The sequence below is a fragment of the Platichthys flesus genome, chromosome 20 (genome assembly GCF_949316205.1).
Source record: "Platichthys flesus chromosome 20, fPlaFle2.1, whole genome shotgun sequence".
NCBI lineage: Eukaryota > Metazoa > Chordata > Actinopteri > Pleuronectiformes > Pleuronectidae > Platichthys > Platichthys flesus.
The window spans coordinates 212,630-229,050 of NC_084964.1; the positions used below are offsets into that span (position 1 = coordinate 212,630).

Consider the following 16,421-nt stretch of genomic DNA (forward strand, 5'->3'; position numbering starts at 1 on the left):
TGTGTGTGTGTGTGTGTGTGGGTGTGTTTGTGTGCGTATGTGGATGTGGGGGGACAGAGTTTGAATACCGTCTGTGGGTAAGACAGTGGTCTTAGCCTATCGTAGTCCTCCTGTCCTGCTGTATCCCAGAGACCAAGATTCACTGGTTTCCCATCAACCATCACATTTGCAGAGTAGTTGTCAAAGCTGAAGGAAAGACATTACAATGAGTAAATGGCAGCTCCGTTTAGGGAAAGGGGGAAACCATATTGTTGATTTAGTCCCACTTCCAAACATAGTGGTTCATGGAACAATTTATTTTGGTTTGAGACAAATAATTAGTAGACTCTTTAAAGATGATTCTGTCATTTAGGCTCTGATGACCCTGATCATGGCCCTGTGGTGACCGATTTTACTAACTGGTGTACGTCTTCCTTTCAGGATCATAATCCAAAATCAAGGAGATGCTTATAGATACTAGGAAGAACCCGAATGTCATCTCTCCTGCAGGGATTTATGGTAAGGCTGTTGAAGATATACAGCAGCACATATACAGCATTTCACACTTTTTTGTACAGTTTGAACAAACAAATGTCACATTATTAGTAGAAGCCCTTCAGAAGTATTGGGTTAGGAGGCTGGACTGGTACCGAGCTGAGAGACAAAGTGTAATCCTGAATGAGTCATGCGGGGGAGGAAGTACGAAACGTGAGGTTTCGATAACTTATTTCTTAGAATGGACTGAGTGAATAAGTCAGCGGAGTGACTGTTTTCAAACTTTGAGGACACCCACTGACCCCCTTCAAGTAATCACGGATTGTAAAAGCCCAGATAATTTATTTTACACAATATGGGCCCTTTAATATTCATGTTTAAAATAATTATAGCCCTAGCGTTGCATTCTTTTCAGTATTAGATTTAATTAGTTTCAGTCAGCGTGTACCCTAACCTTCTCATTGTTGTAACCACACACTTGAATCTAATAGTACTCGCACATAATCCGAATCTATCAGACCACAATTTAATAAACTTTAACTTCTCGTTAGCAGACTACATTCCTTAATGAAAAACTCCTTTTCTAGATGTCTGCCTGATAGTGCTGTAGTTAAATTTGAGGAAATAATTCCAATCATATTTAACCCCATACTATCTCTGTCATGGTTTGGTATTTTCCAGTGTTTAATTTCCACCTCTCTTTGAGGAAGTGTTTTCAGTTTATTAGTACCTCCTCGTGCTTCTTGTACATCCCAGCGTTTATGTTTGTTTGAGTTGTTTCTGTGTTAAAATTTTCACTCCGTGTTCTGTTTTTCTGTTTTATTTTGTAGTTTCAGTCCCTAGTGTATTTTTGTTCTTCACTTTCTGTCTGTGATTGTCAGCATCTGTCCTTGTGTGTTCCACCTGTGTCCAATTGCCCCAGCCTTCCCTGTGTGTGTCTATAAGTCTCTGTGCTCCCCTTTGACCTTGTCGGATCATCGTTGTTATTAGGGATGGGCATAATTAATCGACGATCGATTAATTGATCATTAAGAATTAAATTATTTTTATATCGAGAAATTCGCTAATTACACATTTGACCACGGGGGGCAGTGTTTGAAAAAAAAACGCCACAGGCCTACTCAGTTACCTGCGACTGGCTGTGTATTTCCATTTCCAAAGTAAACATTAAGAGGTCATGAAGAAGTGTAGAGTGGGACCATTTTGAGTTAAAAAATGTCTTGGTTCACTGCCAATACTGCGAATCTATCCCAGAGACTGGGGAGACGAGGAGCCTGCGTTGTCTGACACGGATGAGGGGAGCGCAAACACCGGAGCATCGGCCAGGCTAGCCAAGTTAGCACGGAGCTACCTGTGTATCACGGGGACGTCAGTCCCCTCAGAGCGAGTTTTTTCGACGGCTGGACTGACGGTCACCAGGCTGCGTTCGCGTCTTACCCCAGAGCATGTTTACATGCTCCTCTTTCTCATCAAAAACCCGTAGGCTGGTGCTGAGGTTGTATGTGAGTTACTGGTTATTTTTCTGAAGCTTTTTCGACTCGGTGCCTTGTTTGATAGTTTTGAGTTACATTTGGCAAAACCTGTCAGACCTAAGTATTATATAGATGTGGTTAATTGTTGTTTAACATGATGTTTTTTTAATATTATTATTATTATTATATTATTTTGGAGAAAAAAAAAAACAAGGCTCAGTTGTGTTTAGTAGCTCCGGATTCTAGCTGTCGGCTCTGCTGCTTAAGATTACAGCAGCGCATATTTTGTTCATCTTGTAATAAAGATCTCAATGAGGAAATACGCTTAGTTTTTTCACTTCATTTTAATATAGCCTATAAATAGTGAATTTTTGAACTTGAAAATATGAATGATTAATCGAAAATTCGTCATTAATTCTCCTGACAATCGATGAAGACTATTTAATCGAACGCCCATCCCTAGTTGTTATGTCCGGTCTAAATGTTGTGATCTCTTGTGTTTGGTCAACTGTGCTTTATGTTTTGTCTTGTCTCCTGAGCTCCCGTCCTCCAAATTATAACCAACAACTTCTTTAAAAATCCTAGCTCAACTGAGATTTCTTGTAGAAAGCTCTGTAAACTCATTACGATTAACATTAGACTCCATAGCACTTCTAAAAAGAAGCTTGTAAAACATATGATCTACCATCTCCTGTTAGTGTCAGTGGACATTTACACCCCATCAAGCACCAAAAACTCAAAAACAGCTGAGAATCCTTTTGGCTTCAAAAGTTGGGCATGGCTGCAAAAACACTTACAAACTTCTACAGGTGCACCATTGAGAGCATCCTCTCAAGCTGTATTACTGCCTGGTTTGGTAGCTGCTCCGCTGCTGATCGCAAAGGCCCTGCAGAGGGTGGTGAAGACAGCGGAGCGCATCATCGGCTGCCATCTCCCTTCCGTGCAATTCATCTACAATACAAGATGTCTGAGAAAAGCACGGAAGATCATCAATGACCACAGCCATCCAGGCTGTGGACTTCTCACACTGTTGCCGTCTGGCATACGTTACCGGAGCATCCGAGCACGGACTATCAGACTCACAAACAGCTTCTACCCCCAGGCCATCAGGCTTCTGAACAATCAACATTGACCCCCTTAACAGTCACCATGTACATTCTGCTCCCACACCCAAACTGCTGCTTCATTTGGACTTTTATCTGCCTATGTAATATCTATATTCATATTATTTTATTTTATTTAATATTACCCACTCCTTCACCCTGTAAACTGCTGCTTCATTTGACTTTGACTTGACTATGTTATATGTATACATATATTCATATTATTTAATTTAATATTCCATTCACCCTGTAAACTACTGCTTCACTTGACTACGTTATATGTTACGATGTGATGTTATATGTTATGTTAGATAGCATGTTGTTTTTTTTCTATCCTCTGAAACAGTCACCATGTACATTGTGCTCCCCTAATCATACAAATACACTTACTTCACATATACTTATCTTATTTAATATTCCCCACTTCCTCACCCTGAAAACTGTTGCTTCATTTGAATTTATTTGACTATGTAATATGTTATACATAATATATTCATATTATTTTATTTAATATTCCCCACTCCTTCACCCTGTAAACTGCTGTTATACATATATTCATATTATTTTATTTAACATTCCCCACTCCTTCACCCTGTAAACTGCTGCTTCATTTAACTTTGACTTTAATTTGACTATGTTATATGTTATACATATATTCATATTACTTAGTTTAATATTCACTTGACTGTGTTATATGTTACAATGTTATGTTATATGTTATGTTATATGTTATGTTACATAGTATCTTATTTTTTGTCATTTTGTAAAGTCGCCTACTGCGTAGATGTTTGCCTGCCATGTCATAAGAATTGCACTGCTCCGATGACGCTGTCATTGGTGCTTTGATTTAATTTGATTTGATGTTCATGCCTGGGGATGCACAACTGTTGAGGCTAGTTATATGTTCTCTACTATTTTTGCGGACTATAGGAGATCCTTCAGCCATGGCTTCATTATTTACACTTGGGAACAGCTGTTAGCACTGTGAAACACAAGGATATTCCCTAAAGAAAGACAGGTGATTCCCATGGAGATAAAAAGAAGGAGGAGGGGATGCTGAGCTGGAACCAAGCACCGGGCGAAGAAGTGACGGTAAAAACAACATGTATTCCTTCCAAGAGAACGGGGAACGTGAGATCTCTCTCCAATAAGATGGAAGTGCTAACGTAGCAAATCAGGCTGCAGAGGGAGTACCGGTAATGTAGCATTAGGTGCTTCACAGAGACTTGGCTGAACGAACGCACTCCGGTCTCCGTGGATGGTTTTCAACTAATGAGGGCAGACAGGAGAGCAACAGAGAGTGGTAAGAGGAAGGTTTTGTCTTGTTTTGTTAGGGTTAACAAAACAGAGTAGAGTGTTTTTCCTAAGAGGACGGCGCTGCGACCGGCTGCCGTGTGTTGGTGCGCACTTCTGTGTTTGTTTTAATTCTGTTAATTGCGACCCAACTCTGATTCATTTCACGATGGACAAGCTTCTTAACATCAGGGACACAACACCATCTGATTTATGTCCCAACTTTCTCGCCTCTTCCGTGGATTTAGTGGATTTACTGATTAAAGGTGCGGTGTTCCTCGGACACGCAGCGAGACTGAAGCGGAGACGGAGAGGTAAGCGCTCCGGGGCTCTGGTGGATCCGGACAAATAGAGACTTTTCCCTTTCTTCTGTCTTGTGTTTTACGGAATCGCGGCTGACCGAAGCCACACCGGACTCCGGTGCACAGATGACTGGCTTTCAGCTGTTACACGCGGACCGCGACCCGATCCTCTCACGCAAGGCAAAGGGCGGAGGGATTCGTTTTTATATAAACCATGGCTGGTTCAGCGACGTGAAAGTAATTTTACAGTCCTGTTCTCCGGACCTGGAAACTTTTTTCATCACCTGCAGACCGTTCTACTCTCCCCGTGAATTCACCTCTTTCATCCTGGCCGGAGTTTACATCCCCCTGCAAGCTGACGTGCGCAAGGCTCAACGAGAACTCGCTGAGCAGATACTGGGAGTGGAGAGAAGGAGAGAGAACACGTATTCCCCTGTTATTGTTCTTGGGGACTTTAATAAGGGGAACTTATCTAAGGAGCACCCGAAATACATACAGTTAATAAAATGCCCGACCAGGGGTGATAACACCCTGGACCACTGTTACAGCACCATCAGCAAGGCTTATCATGCAGTTTCCCGCGCTGCCCTGGGTCTATCCGACCATGCTCTCATTCACCTGATCCCGGCTTACAGACAGAAACTTAAACTTTCTAAACCTGCTGTGCTGAGATCCAAGAACTGGAGCAACAGAGAAGCTGTGGAGGAGCTGCGTGACTGCCTTGATAACACTGACTGGGACATTTTTAGAACTGCTTCTAACAGCCTGGACGAATATACAGATGCTGTGACGTCCTACATCAGCTTCTGTGAAGACAGATGTATTCCGAGACGCACCAGGGTGTGTTATAACAACGACAAGCCCTGGTTCACAGCAAAGCTCAAACAGCTTCGTTTGGAGAAAGAGGTGGCCTTCAAGAGTGAGGACATGGATAGGTTCAGACTGATTAAATACTCGTTTGATAAGGAGGCCAAACGACAGTATTCAAAGAAGCTGGAACAACAGTTTGCAGCCAACGACTCCTCGTCTGTCTGGAAAGGCATTCGTGTGATCACCGGTTGCAAAATCAAATCCCCCCACTCCGTGGAAGACCTGAGACTTGCAACCGAACAGAATGAATTCTACTGTAGATTCGATAGACACTCTCAACCCCCCCCCCCCCCCCCCCCCGCATTTATCACACCTCTTCTCCCCAGCCTGGACAAAGACAACAGCCCCCCCCACAAAATGGCCCCAGACTGCCCCATCCCCTCCATCCCCCCAATCACACATCCATCCCCCCCATCACACCTAACCCAACACTGAAGCCTGAAACATGCTTCTGCGACTGCGTCTGCGTCTTTTCACGCCGCTGTGGCGCAAGACTCGTTTTCATTCATGCTTCCCCAACCGTTGCGCGTCTTACAAAGCAATTCCGCGCCAGAACACTAGGCGGAGTAATGCTTTTTGTCGAGACGACCTTAGAGACGCCTTCTTTCTTCTTCGTCGATTGTTTATTTACATAGCCACTGCGGCTCCTCGTAGCCTTTTCCTGGCGGACAAATCCGCCAGTCAGTGAGAGGTTATACAAGTGATCATACTATCGGATATCTTCTAACAAGTGCTCTTCTATTTGGTCCATATTCGTTCTTCTAAATCTTCCGTGATTTCTGCCGGTATTATGGGGCATGAAACCGGAAATGCAGCTCCAGAAGGGATGTAGAGCAGACCAATCACAGCCTTGCGGGCTGAGTGAGCTTGCGGAGCTTTGCCGTAAATTTTAGAAAAGGGGGTCGACACCCGTCAGCACGTAAGGAGGGATACATAAGCACGTAAGGGACCCGGAAGGGCTCTTGCGCTTACGGGCCCGTGAAAACGCAGAAGCATGTTTCAGGCTTAAGGCACTGTGCGGATCAGCTGTCTCCAGTATTCACAGACATCTTCAACACCTCCCTGGCTGAATGTGTTGTAACCACCTGCCTTAAAACATCCACCATCATCCCGTTCCCAAGAAGCAGAGGATCACAGGCCTTAATGACTACAGACCAGTCGCCCTGACCTCCGTAGTGATGAAGACCTTTGAGCACCTCGTGCTGAACCACCTCAAGACCATAAAAAAACCACCTCCTCGACCCGCTGCAGTTTGCCTACAGAGCCAACAGGTCCGTAGACGTCACAGTCAACATGGGACTCCATTCATCCTCCAGGACCTCGACTCCCCTGGCACCTACGCCAGGATCCTGTTTGTGGACTTCAGCTCCGCATTCAACACCATCTCCCCAGCTCTTCTCCAGGACAAGCTGACACAGCTGAGCGTGCCTGAGCCCACCTGCAGGTGGATCACTAACTTCCTGACCGACAGGAAGCAGCGCGTGAGGCTGGGGAAGCTTGTCTCTGACACCCGGACCATCAGCACTGGAGCCTGGCTTCCTGGTGCAGCCAGAACCACCTGGAGCTGAACGCTTTAAAAACTGTAGAGATGGTAGCAGATTTCAGGAGGGGCCCTGCTCAAACCGTCCCTCTCACCATGTGCAACTCCCCAGTTAAAACTGTTGTGTCTTTCAGATTCCTGGGGACGATCATTGCACAGGACCTGAGATGGGCGGAGAACATCACCTCCATCATCAAGAAGGCCCAGCAGAGGATGTTTTTCCTGCGGCAACTGAGGAAATTCAGCATGCCGCGGAAAGTGATGGTTGACTTCTACACAGCCATCATTGAGTCCATCCTCACCTCATCCATCACCGTCTGGTTCGCTGCCTCCACTGCCAAGGACAAGGGCAGACTGCAGCGGATCATCCGGTCAGCTGAGAAGGTCATCGGCTGTGACCTGCCGGCTCTCATAGATCTGTTCCACTCCAGGACCAGTAAGAGAGCAGGCAAGATCATTGCTGATCCTTCCCATCCCGCTCACCACCTGTTCCAGAGACTCCCGTCCAGAAAAAGGTTCCGGGCCATCAGGACTAAAACCTTGCGTCACCTGAACAGTTTTTTCCCCATGGCAGTGGGACTCACAAACAAGCCCCATGCCACACACTGACTCCCCCCCCCCCCCCCCCCCCCACACACACACCCACCCTTGCACATAATTTATAACTCTATAATACTGGCACTATTACCAATCTCTGCACCTTAAAACCGCACGTAACTCTTGAACTGTATATATTGTTGTTTTTTTATATTGTTATATTGTTCGCTATTGTTGTTTAAATTTGTTGCTTGTAAAGTGCACCAACCACACCAAGGCAATTTCCTGTATGTGCAAATATACATGGGAATAAAAAGAATTCTGATTCTGTTTCTGAACCGGGAGCTCTTTCACCAGAGAAAAGAACATCAGGGTTATAACTCCTGAGAATTTATTTCCGACTTTCCTTTCCCTCATCTTTCGAAATTTGGGATATTCTGTCCAAAGGTTCCCTCACATTCGTACACAGTGAAGCGACGGAGGAGAGGTAAACGCGCCGGTTAACTGGCGCGTTCGCACACCGCTACCAGGAATATTCCTCTCCAAAGTGCGTTCACTGTGCAACAAGCTGGACGAACTCCAGCTACTAGTTGGTATGAACAGAGACTTCTCCTCATCTTCCGTTTTGTGCTTCACGGAGACGTAGCTGTTTGGTTTGATACTGGACTCTCTGCTGCAGTTGGCTGCCTTCCAAATTCAAATGCCAACCCTTGAGTATGTTTCATTCAACCGCAGGCTATCATGCAAGAGGCACAACGCATGCTCACCGACCAGTTACTATGTGTGGAACGGACTAACCTGGACTCCTTAGTTATTGTCCTTGCCGACTTTAACAAAGGAAATCTCACCTGCGAACTCCCAAAAAATGTTTTTATTAAAAGCCCAACCAGAGAGGACAATCTTCTGGATCACTGTTACACCACAGTAAGCAGTGCCTATCACGCCATACCCCGGGCTGCACTGGGACTCTCAGACCATGTCATGGTCCATTTGATTTCTGCATTGAGGCAGAAACTAAAACTCTGCAAACCTGTTGTGAGGACTTCAAGGCGTTGGAACAGTGAAGCTGTGGAGGACTGTACAGATTGGGAGGTTCTCAGGACTGCTTCAAACAGTCTGGACGAGTATAGGGAAGAGGCTGTGACTTCTTATATCAGCTGTGAGGACAACTGTGTTCCATCATGCATCAGGGTGAGTTACAGTATGCACGCAAGGGGCACAAGAGTCATGCAAGGGGCTTTTGTGTGCTTGCGTGTCCCTGAAAACGCAGAAGCATGCACCGGCCTTTAGTCGCTCTGAATAAAAGTCGGCTCCAGGGCAGGGGGGCGTGGCGTGGTGAGTGGCCCAGACCTTCGTATTTTTTTCTGTATACGGCCCTCAGGATAAAAAGTTTGGACACCCCTTGTTGAGAACCTGAGATTATTTTGGTAAACTGATCACGGGTGATCAGAGAGAAGGTGTCTAAATAGTGGGTGGGATTCCGCTGTTTCTGAGATCTCAGTTGTTGGTAGGGTTTTAGTGCCAATTGAGGGCAGGAGATGGTTGATTTTATTTCTAATAGTTAGAATTCTAACATTAAAAAAGGTCATAAAGATATTGCTATTAAGGGATTGACGAATACTGGGGTCGGTGGAGGTGTGACTCTCTGTCAGCCTGGCTACAGTGCTGAAGAGAAACCTGGGGTTGTTTTATTCTCTTCTATTAAGTTTTGAATAGTAGGCAGCTTTTGCTTAGTTGAGAGCCTTCCTATAAACTTTAACACTACTCTTCCAGTCTAGGAGATTTTCAAAACTGTTGCTGGAGTGCCACTTCCTTTCTAGTTTTATTGATAATTGTTTTAACTCATGTTTCTTGGAGTTACACCACGGAGCTAATTTACTATGTTTGCCTTTTTTTGTATGAGAGGCACTATTGAGTCTAATGTTAATCGTAATGAGTCTACAGAGCTATCGACGAGGTGGTCAATCTCAATGGAGCTCGGGTTTTTAGAGAATTTGTTGTTTATATCGACGGATAATACAGGTGATAGTATATGTAATAGTAATTATTTAGCTACAGCACTATCAGGTAGACATCTAGAAAATGAGTTTTTTATTAGTGACATATATTCAGATAATGAAAAATCAAAGGTTATTGAATTTTGGTCTGATAGAATTAGATTTCGGGAAGTACTGTTAAATGTTCATTCCTAGTGTGTGGTTACAAAAATGAGTAGGTTGGTGTACACACTGGCTGAAACCAATCGAGTCTAGCATCGAAATAAATGCTACGCTAAGTCTATCTTGATTCTTGTCAACATGAATATTAAAGTCACTAACAATAATACTTTTATTGGTTTTTAGGACTAGGTTTGATAAAAACTCAGAGAATTCCGTTAAAAATTCAGTATAAGCCCCAGGAGCACAGTAAACTACAGCAAATATGATTGGCTCTTTGTGTTTCCTAGATTGGCGTGGAAGACTTAGAACCAGACATTCAAATGAGTTGTAGCTGAGTTTAGGTTTAGGATTAATTGATAAGTTTGAGATAAAAATAGCAGCAACATCACCACCTCGGCCCAATTCTCTGGGAACGTGTGAATTTATATGACTGGGGGGAGTAGATTCATTTAGACTGACATATTCATCAGGATGCAGCCATGTCTCAGTGAGGGACAATAAATCGTTGTTGTAATCTGAGACTAGTTGATTAACTAAAATAGCCTTTGATGACAGTGATCTAATGTTTAAAAGACCACATATAACGTCTTAGTTTCCTCGGTTGTTTCAGAGGTTGTGTTAATTTGTATTAGATTATTGTGTGGAGTTCTCGCTCTGTTATTGTTTAATTTAAACAATTAAATCGGACGGTGGATAGACACAATCTCTATGGGGTTGTGTGACTGATCCAGAGGGAGCGCAGAGAAGTGTTTAGCACTGCAGCTCTGCTTCCTGGTCCCAACTCTGGGTTGTCATGTATTAGACTGGGTAATATTCCTAGATAAAAGAGATGCCCCATCCCAAGTTGGATGAACGCGGCCTTTCCTAACAAGACCAGGTTTCCTCCAAAAGTTTGCCAATTATCTACAAAGCCAACACCATTTACAGGACACCACCTCGACAGCCAGTGGTTAAAAGACAACATGCGGCTAAACATGTCATCACCTGTTGTGTTAGGGAGAGGGCCAGAGAAAATTCCGATATAATTTTAATGCAAACATTATATCGGACGCAATCGACTATGGTCGCTGGTGTCGCTAACCTCACGTTTTTCAGAACCAAGTCGCCAATTACCAGAGATGCTTCTCAGCGGGTGTGTCGCTGAGTGGAGAGAATCTATTTGAAACGTGAGCTGGTGGGTCTTTAATCGTGGGCTTTTTAAGGGTAGCACTATGCCCCACTCCGGATCCTCACCTAGCCGCCCTGGGCTCCCGGCTGCGCGGGATAAGTCAAGGGACCACTGGTTGACGCTAAGCTATGTGTTAAGCTAGGTGGCTCTGTGGCGGCTAGCGCGAGCTGGCTAACTACAGCTAACAAAGGTTCTAAGCTGCGGAGCCGAGCTTCTAAGTCGCTAAGCCTCGCCTCCATCGCTACCAGCACAGTACATTTATTACAAGTGCCACTACTGTTAAGGGAAGCAGAGGAGTAAGTAAACATGAGACACTCGGAGCAAGAGAGAGCAGTGGAGCAAGAGGGAGAGAAAGAAGACATCGCTGCTATATTAGCCTGTTAGACTACGAGGGTGAGCTAAAACAGAACACAGAATCACTAAGCACCACAGAGTAGGGGTTGGTATGTGTGGGTGTTTAACTATAGACCGGTGATTTTATCCATAGTAATACAGAGAACCAGCTGTGTTTAGCAGAGGAGCTAGTTCAGAGAGCGACCACCACCAGTGGAAGGAAAACAGGAAATGACGAAATGATGCAGCAAGCTTACCGTAATGACGTAAGAAAACCATTTGTGTGGCTTGCACTGCAACTATATAACTTACAGATTTAAAAGCAGCCTCAGAGATGAGATTGGGCTTCAGTAATCCTGTCATCTATCACGGAGAGATAGATCAGTTGGGTGGGTAAGAGAGTTGGCGGGGATCATCTCCCGAAGCCCGAAATGTCCAGCGCATATCCGAGCAAGAGAACCGAGAACAGTGACAGTGGATGTCGTCTCCAGCAGTTCACTTTCAACTGCCAAGACCCGGGTTGAAGTACCTACAAACGTTTCAGCTGAAGAGCCCCTGCCGACTGAAAGACGCGACGAACGAGTCCGCTAAGCCGGGTAAGAATATATCTAATTATTTACAACAACAAAAAAACTTCAAAATGGGAGGCAGATATAAACAACGTAAGTTATGACCATATCAATGAGACCGAAGAATGACCATCACCACGGTCTTTACCTTGGATAACTAGTACCATCAAGGTCGGGAGGAGCAGAGGACTCCACCACCTCACATCCTCGCACAGCAGTTTAGAGCAGCACCGCAGAAGCCAATGGTGTGGGGGATGCCATGTACCTAGAGAACGTACAGGGAGCGCTCCATGTTGCTGCTGCACAGATGTCTGATAGAGGGACCCCCCTCAAAGCAGCCCAAGAAGTTGCCACGCTCCTGGTGGAATGAGCTACCAAGGTAACTTGGACTGGTAGGTTCTGTCCAGAACAGGCCTCAGCGATAGTGTTAACGCCTTTGTTATATCCAGACATGATTATTTGAATTTATTATCAGGCTACAGCAGTAAGTCGCTAAAGACCCTGCAGTTTGTCCAAAATGCTGCAGCACGTGTCCTGACAGGAATGAAGAAAAGTAGACCACATTTCTTCTGTATTAGCTCCTCTTCACTGGCTTCCTGTTAATTCTAGAATATAAGTTAAAGGGGACATATTATGCCCATTTCACCACAGTTGATATGGTTCCTTGGGGTCTTAATGAAATGTCCGTAACATTTTTTGGTAAAAATACCCCAAGGATCATTTAAAACAGCACCTTTTACTCTGTCTAAAACAAACCTCCTCAGATCAAGCTGTTTTGAGGGCCCCGCCCCCTCTCACCCCGCCCCCATCTTACCCCACCCCCTTTCACCCCTCTCATCCCTCCCCCTTCTCCCCCCTCCCCCCTCTCATGGAGGTGTAGGACATGTGATTGAATGTGTTCTCACTACAGAATGCATTCAACATCTATAGGGCAGATTATGGGCCTTTATGTCTAAAAGGAATAGAGCAGTAAGTTTTTTTTTTTTTATGTATGAGATATCAGTCATTTCTGCAATAAAATTATGACTGAGGAATAAAATAGATAAATTACTCTTCCCTCTGTATTACTTTGCTAACTGCTCATCTTACACGTGTCAATTGTTGACATGTTACATATCAAACATTAAAAGCACACAACTGTTTCTATAAACTTTTATTGTCAGAAAGATTGCTAGAAAGAAGGCCACAAAGCTTTTTAAACATAGTTATTAAATGTACTGGCTGGGACAGAGGTAATAAATACAAAAAATACCAAGTATAATGAATACATTCATTACAAAAATACAATTTGTGCCATCAGTAGCTATACTGTAAACAAAGGAACACTTTATATTTGTGTGTCACCTTTAATCTCTAAATACAATGTGAACTTTGCTCAGCCGTTACAGGTATTTGGCGTACAGAAGCTTTGTGAGCTGGGGTTGGAGCCCTCTGGGCCGGAGAATCAGGGTGGTCCTGCCCTCCTGCTCGGTGCTCCAGATAAGCAGAGTGTTCCCTGATGCTCAGGGAAGTTATACAGGGTTCAGACCTGCCCTTGATTGAAACTCGAAACATAGCTGGCTATAACTTCCTGCTTGTCAGGTTTCTCATACTAGGCAGAGAGATCCTCAGCTTTTGAGATCTTCAACACCTCATTCACATATGGGGCCGGGTCCTGAAAAACCTCGTGAAAGATGAGGTCCAACAGGTTATCCATGTAATCTGTAATACAAATTGGGGAAAAAGTTGGACATTTTATATTTTTTTTGGATTTATTATTTTCTTTTTATAATTATATTATTCTATTTATCGTGAAGACGATAAATAAATGGTCTTTAAATGGTGAAGACCATTTAGAGACAGCAGTTAATTGATATGTTATTTATGTTTCACATACTGTTTGTACATTGTTTGGCTTTTAAATAGAGCCTGTAAGAATCATGGAAGATTGCATCTGCTTTCACCGGCTTTGCTGTGCACTCGCCCTTCTTATATATTACATATGCCCCCCGCCGACACACAGGACACACCTCAAACAGCTGCAGGAGGCAGTTTTCATAGACAATATATGTGGGTGTCTTATGAACAGGGTTGGAAGATTCCATTCTATTAGAACGACAAAGATTTCACCAAAAGGCTGCAACAGCTAAAAAAGTCTAGGATGGTAATCTGTGATTATAGAAATGTTTAGATTAAATATTAAGTCACTCACGTCACATCTTGTCCTCTCCCTCCTCCAAGCAAGGTCTCTTATAGCTGAGGTCCCAACACCGACATCAGTGCAGCACAGTTTTCTGTGGGCCTATGATAAAACAGACACAATATCCATGGAGTCACAACAAATGAGATGCTGTTACAACTTTAACATGGAGACACAATCAATGACATGACAAAGTAACCGAGGGTAAACAAACCTGTACTTTTGTAGTAAGGTCGCAGTGTTTTCATAGAAGGCTGCGTTCCATGTGTGCGCATCTGTGGTGGGTCCGTCTGGCATGCTACGTGATGTAGCCTAGCACCGTGAACAGATGTGCTTGCCTGAACACCAAAAGCAGCAATGTTATTCATGTTTGTACTGCTGTCATGCATACAAGGATACAAGGACACATTTCCCCAAACTAGGGCTGGTAATGAATAATCGTTCTATTCCCGCACATTATGAGAACAACATACTCCGGTATCTTGAACGAGCGGCCATAGCAGCAGCTGCAGCTGGAAGTTAGGTTCGTGAGTGTTGTGCTTTCCCCCCCACTCGCGTGTCCTCCCGTTAGTACTGTGCCGCTAATTTTTTTCCCACGGCAGCACTGGGCTGGAAGTTCGCTACGGCCGACACTCGTAGCAGCTACTACAAACTTCCGTAGCTAACTTCAAGCTCCAGCAGCTACAACCGGAGCTCTTAGCAGCTACTACAAACATCCGTAGCTAACTTCAAGCTCCAGCAGCTACAACCTGAGCTTGTAGCAGCTACTACAAACATCTGTAGCTAACTTCAAGCTCCAGCAGCTGCAACCGGAGCTCTTAGCAGCAGCTACAAGCATCCGTAGCTAACTTCAAGCTCCAGCAGCTACAACCGGAGCTCTTAGCAGCTACTACCGGGGTTCGTAGTAGCTGCTAAGGGGCTCGTAGTAGGTGCTACGGCCCCTCGAGCGGAGGGGGGGGGAGAGCGTGGAGAGCACACACTCACGAACCTGCCAGGTGATTACCGTTCACCATGGACTCGCCAGCCGTCCTCGATTAATGAAAACTCCTGTAAAGTCTCTACCTATCCCCCACCACTACATACTAGCCCCCCACCCCCTCACACACACGGCACAACATGCTAACGGCACTAGCCTCCACACAAAATGTCTAAAAGAAGCAAATACCAGAATTATAAAAAAAAAATACTTACATTTCCCTCGTCTTCAGTATTGCCATGGAAAGATGGCACTGACCCCTCTTTCAATAACAACCTTTTAGAGAATCCAGCGTTATATTGGCCCAGGTTGATAAAACAGTCCGATTCAAAGTGGTGGCAGGAACGTTGCCATCATATATGAACTCAATCCATCTCAATCTTGTGTCTTCTGAAGCTGGAGTCACATGAAGACATGTTTGCAGCCGACCACCGATTCATGCTGCTAGTTAGCTAATCCAAGTGTTTCCAAGGCTTGCAAGAATGAAATGGCGGACACCGGTGGACCGATCTTCTATAAAGTGGGAGGGTCCATCTAGGGGTGGGTCGAGTGGTAGTGGGGGAGTGCATAGAGCTAAGGGGGAATGTACTAAATGGGCATTTTTCGACTATGACGTCTATTTCGGGGGAAATTCCATTGGACGCACTTTAGCACATAGTTTCTGAAATAGAGGAACCACAACAAATCACGGGAGTGATTTTTTTCCAGAGTTTTTGGGACGGTAGACATGCCAGATACCCAAACTAATGTGTAGAAGCACTACAAAAGTGGAATTTTCATAATATGTCCCCTTTAAAATTCCTCTCCTCACCTTCATGGCCCTTAATAAAATGGCACCATTATACCTCAAAGAGCTGATAGTACCTTATCAACCCACTAGAGCAATGGGCTCGCGGAATTCAGGCTTACCTCCCTAAATTCTCTAAAAGTAGAGTAGGAGCCAGAGCTTTCAGCTATGAAGTCCCTCTCCTGTGGAATCATATCCCACTTTAAGTTCGGGAGGCAAACATCATCTGTACGTTAGAGCCGGTTCAGTCTTGTCTTAGACCTGCACTTAGTTATGCTGCTATAGGTCTAGAATGTCTAGCTTCTCCCTACCCTTCTCCATCCTTATCACGTAAAATAAATGAATATCTCATCAATACATGTTACAGACTTGACATCTTCCACAGAGTCCCTTTGCCTTATCATCCGCAGATTCAGGGCCGTGGCTGTGGCCACATCGTGGATTATGATAGTGGATCGCGTATCAGAGATCATGATTGTAATGGTGAATCCTGTATGGCGGATTCTGTATCGTGCTGGCTGATCGTGATAATAATGGGGTGATAATAATGATGTTCTCCTTTACGCTTGACATCTATTGCACTTTTGTCCTTCCTGGGAGAGGGATCCCTCACATGTGGCTCTCTCTGAGGTTTCTGCATACCTTTTACCCTGTTAAAA

General features: G+C 44.4%; 1 protein-coding gene and 1 long non-coding RNA gene across 2 annotated transcripts in view; both read right to left on the reverse strand.

Annotated features, from left to right (window-relative positions):
• Positions 1-16,421, reverse strand: part of LOC133931520 (ras-related C3 botulinum toxin substrate 3) — a 32,200-nt gene that overhangs the window by 3,916 nt on the left and 11,863 nt on the right. Inside the window, exon 3 of the mRNA XM_062378416.1 lies at positions 69-186. Coding sequence (XP_062234400.1) covers positions 69-186 — 118 coding nt within the window. The remainder of the gene's footprint in view (positions 1-68; positions 187-16,421) is intronic.
• LOC133975779 (uncharacterized) lies at positions 12,935-15,079 on the reverse strand. The gene is made up of 3 exons (XR_009924789.1): positions 14,214-15,079; positions 14,012-14,101; positions 12,935-13,521 (listed from the first exon to the last, which is right to left on the reverse strand). It is a non-coding gene; the product is annotated as an uncharacterized LOC133975779 (long non-coding RNA).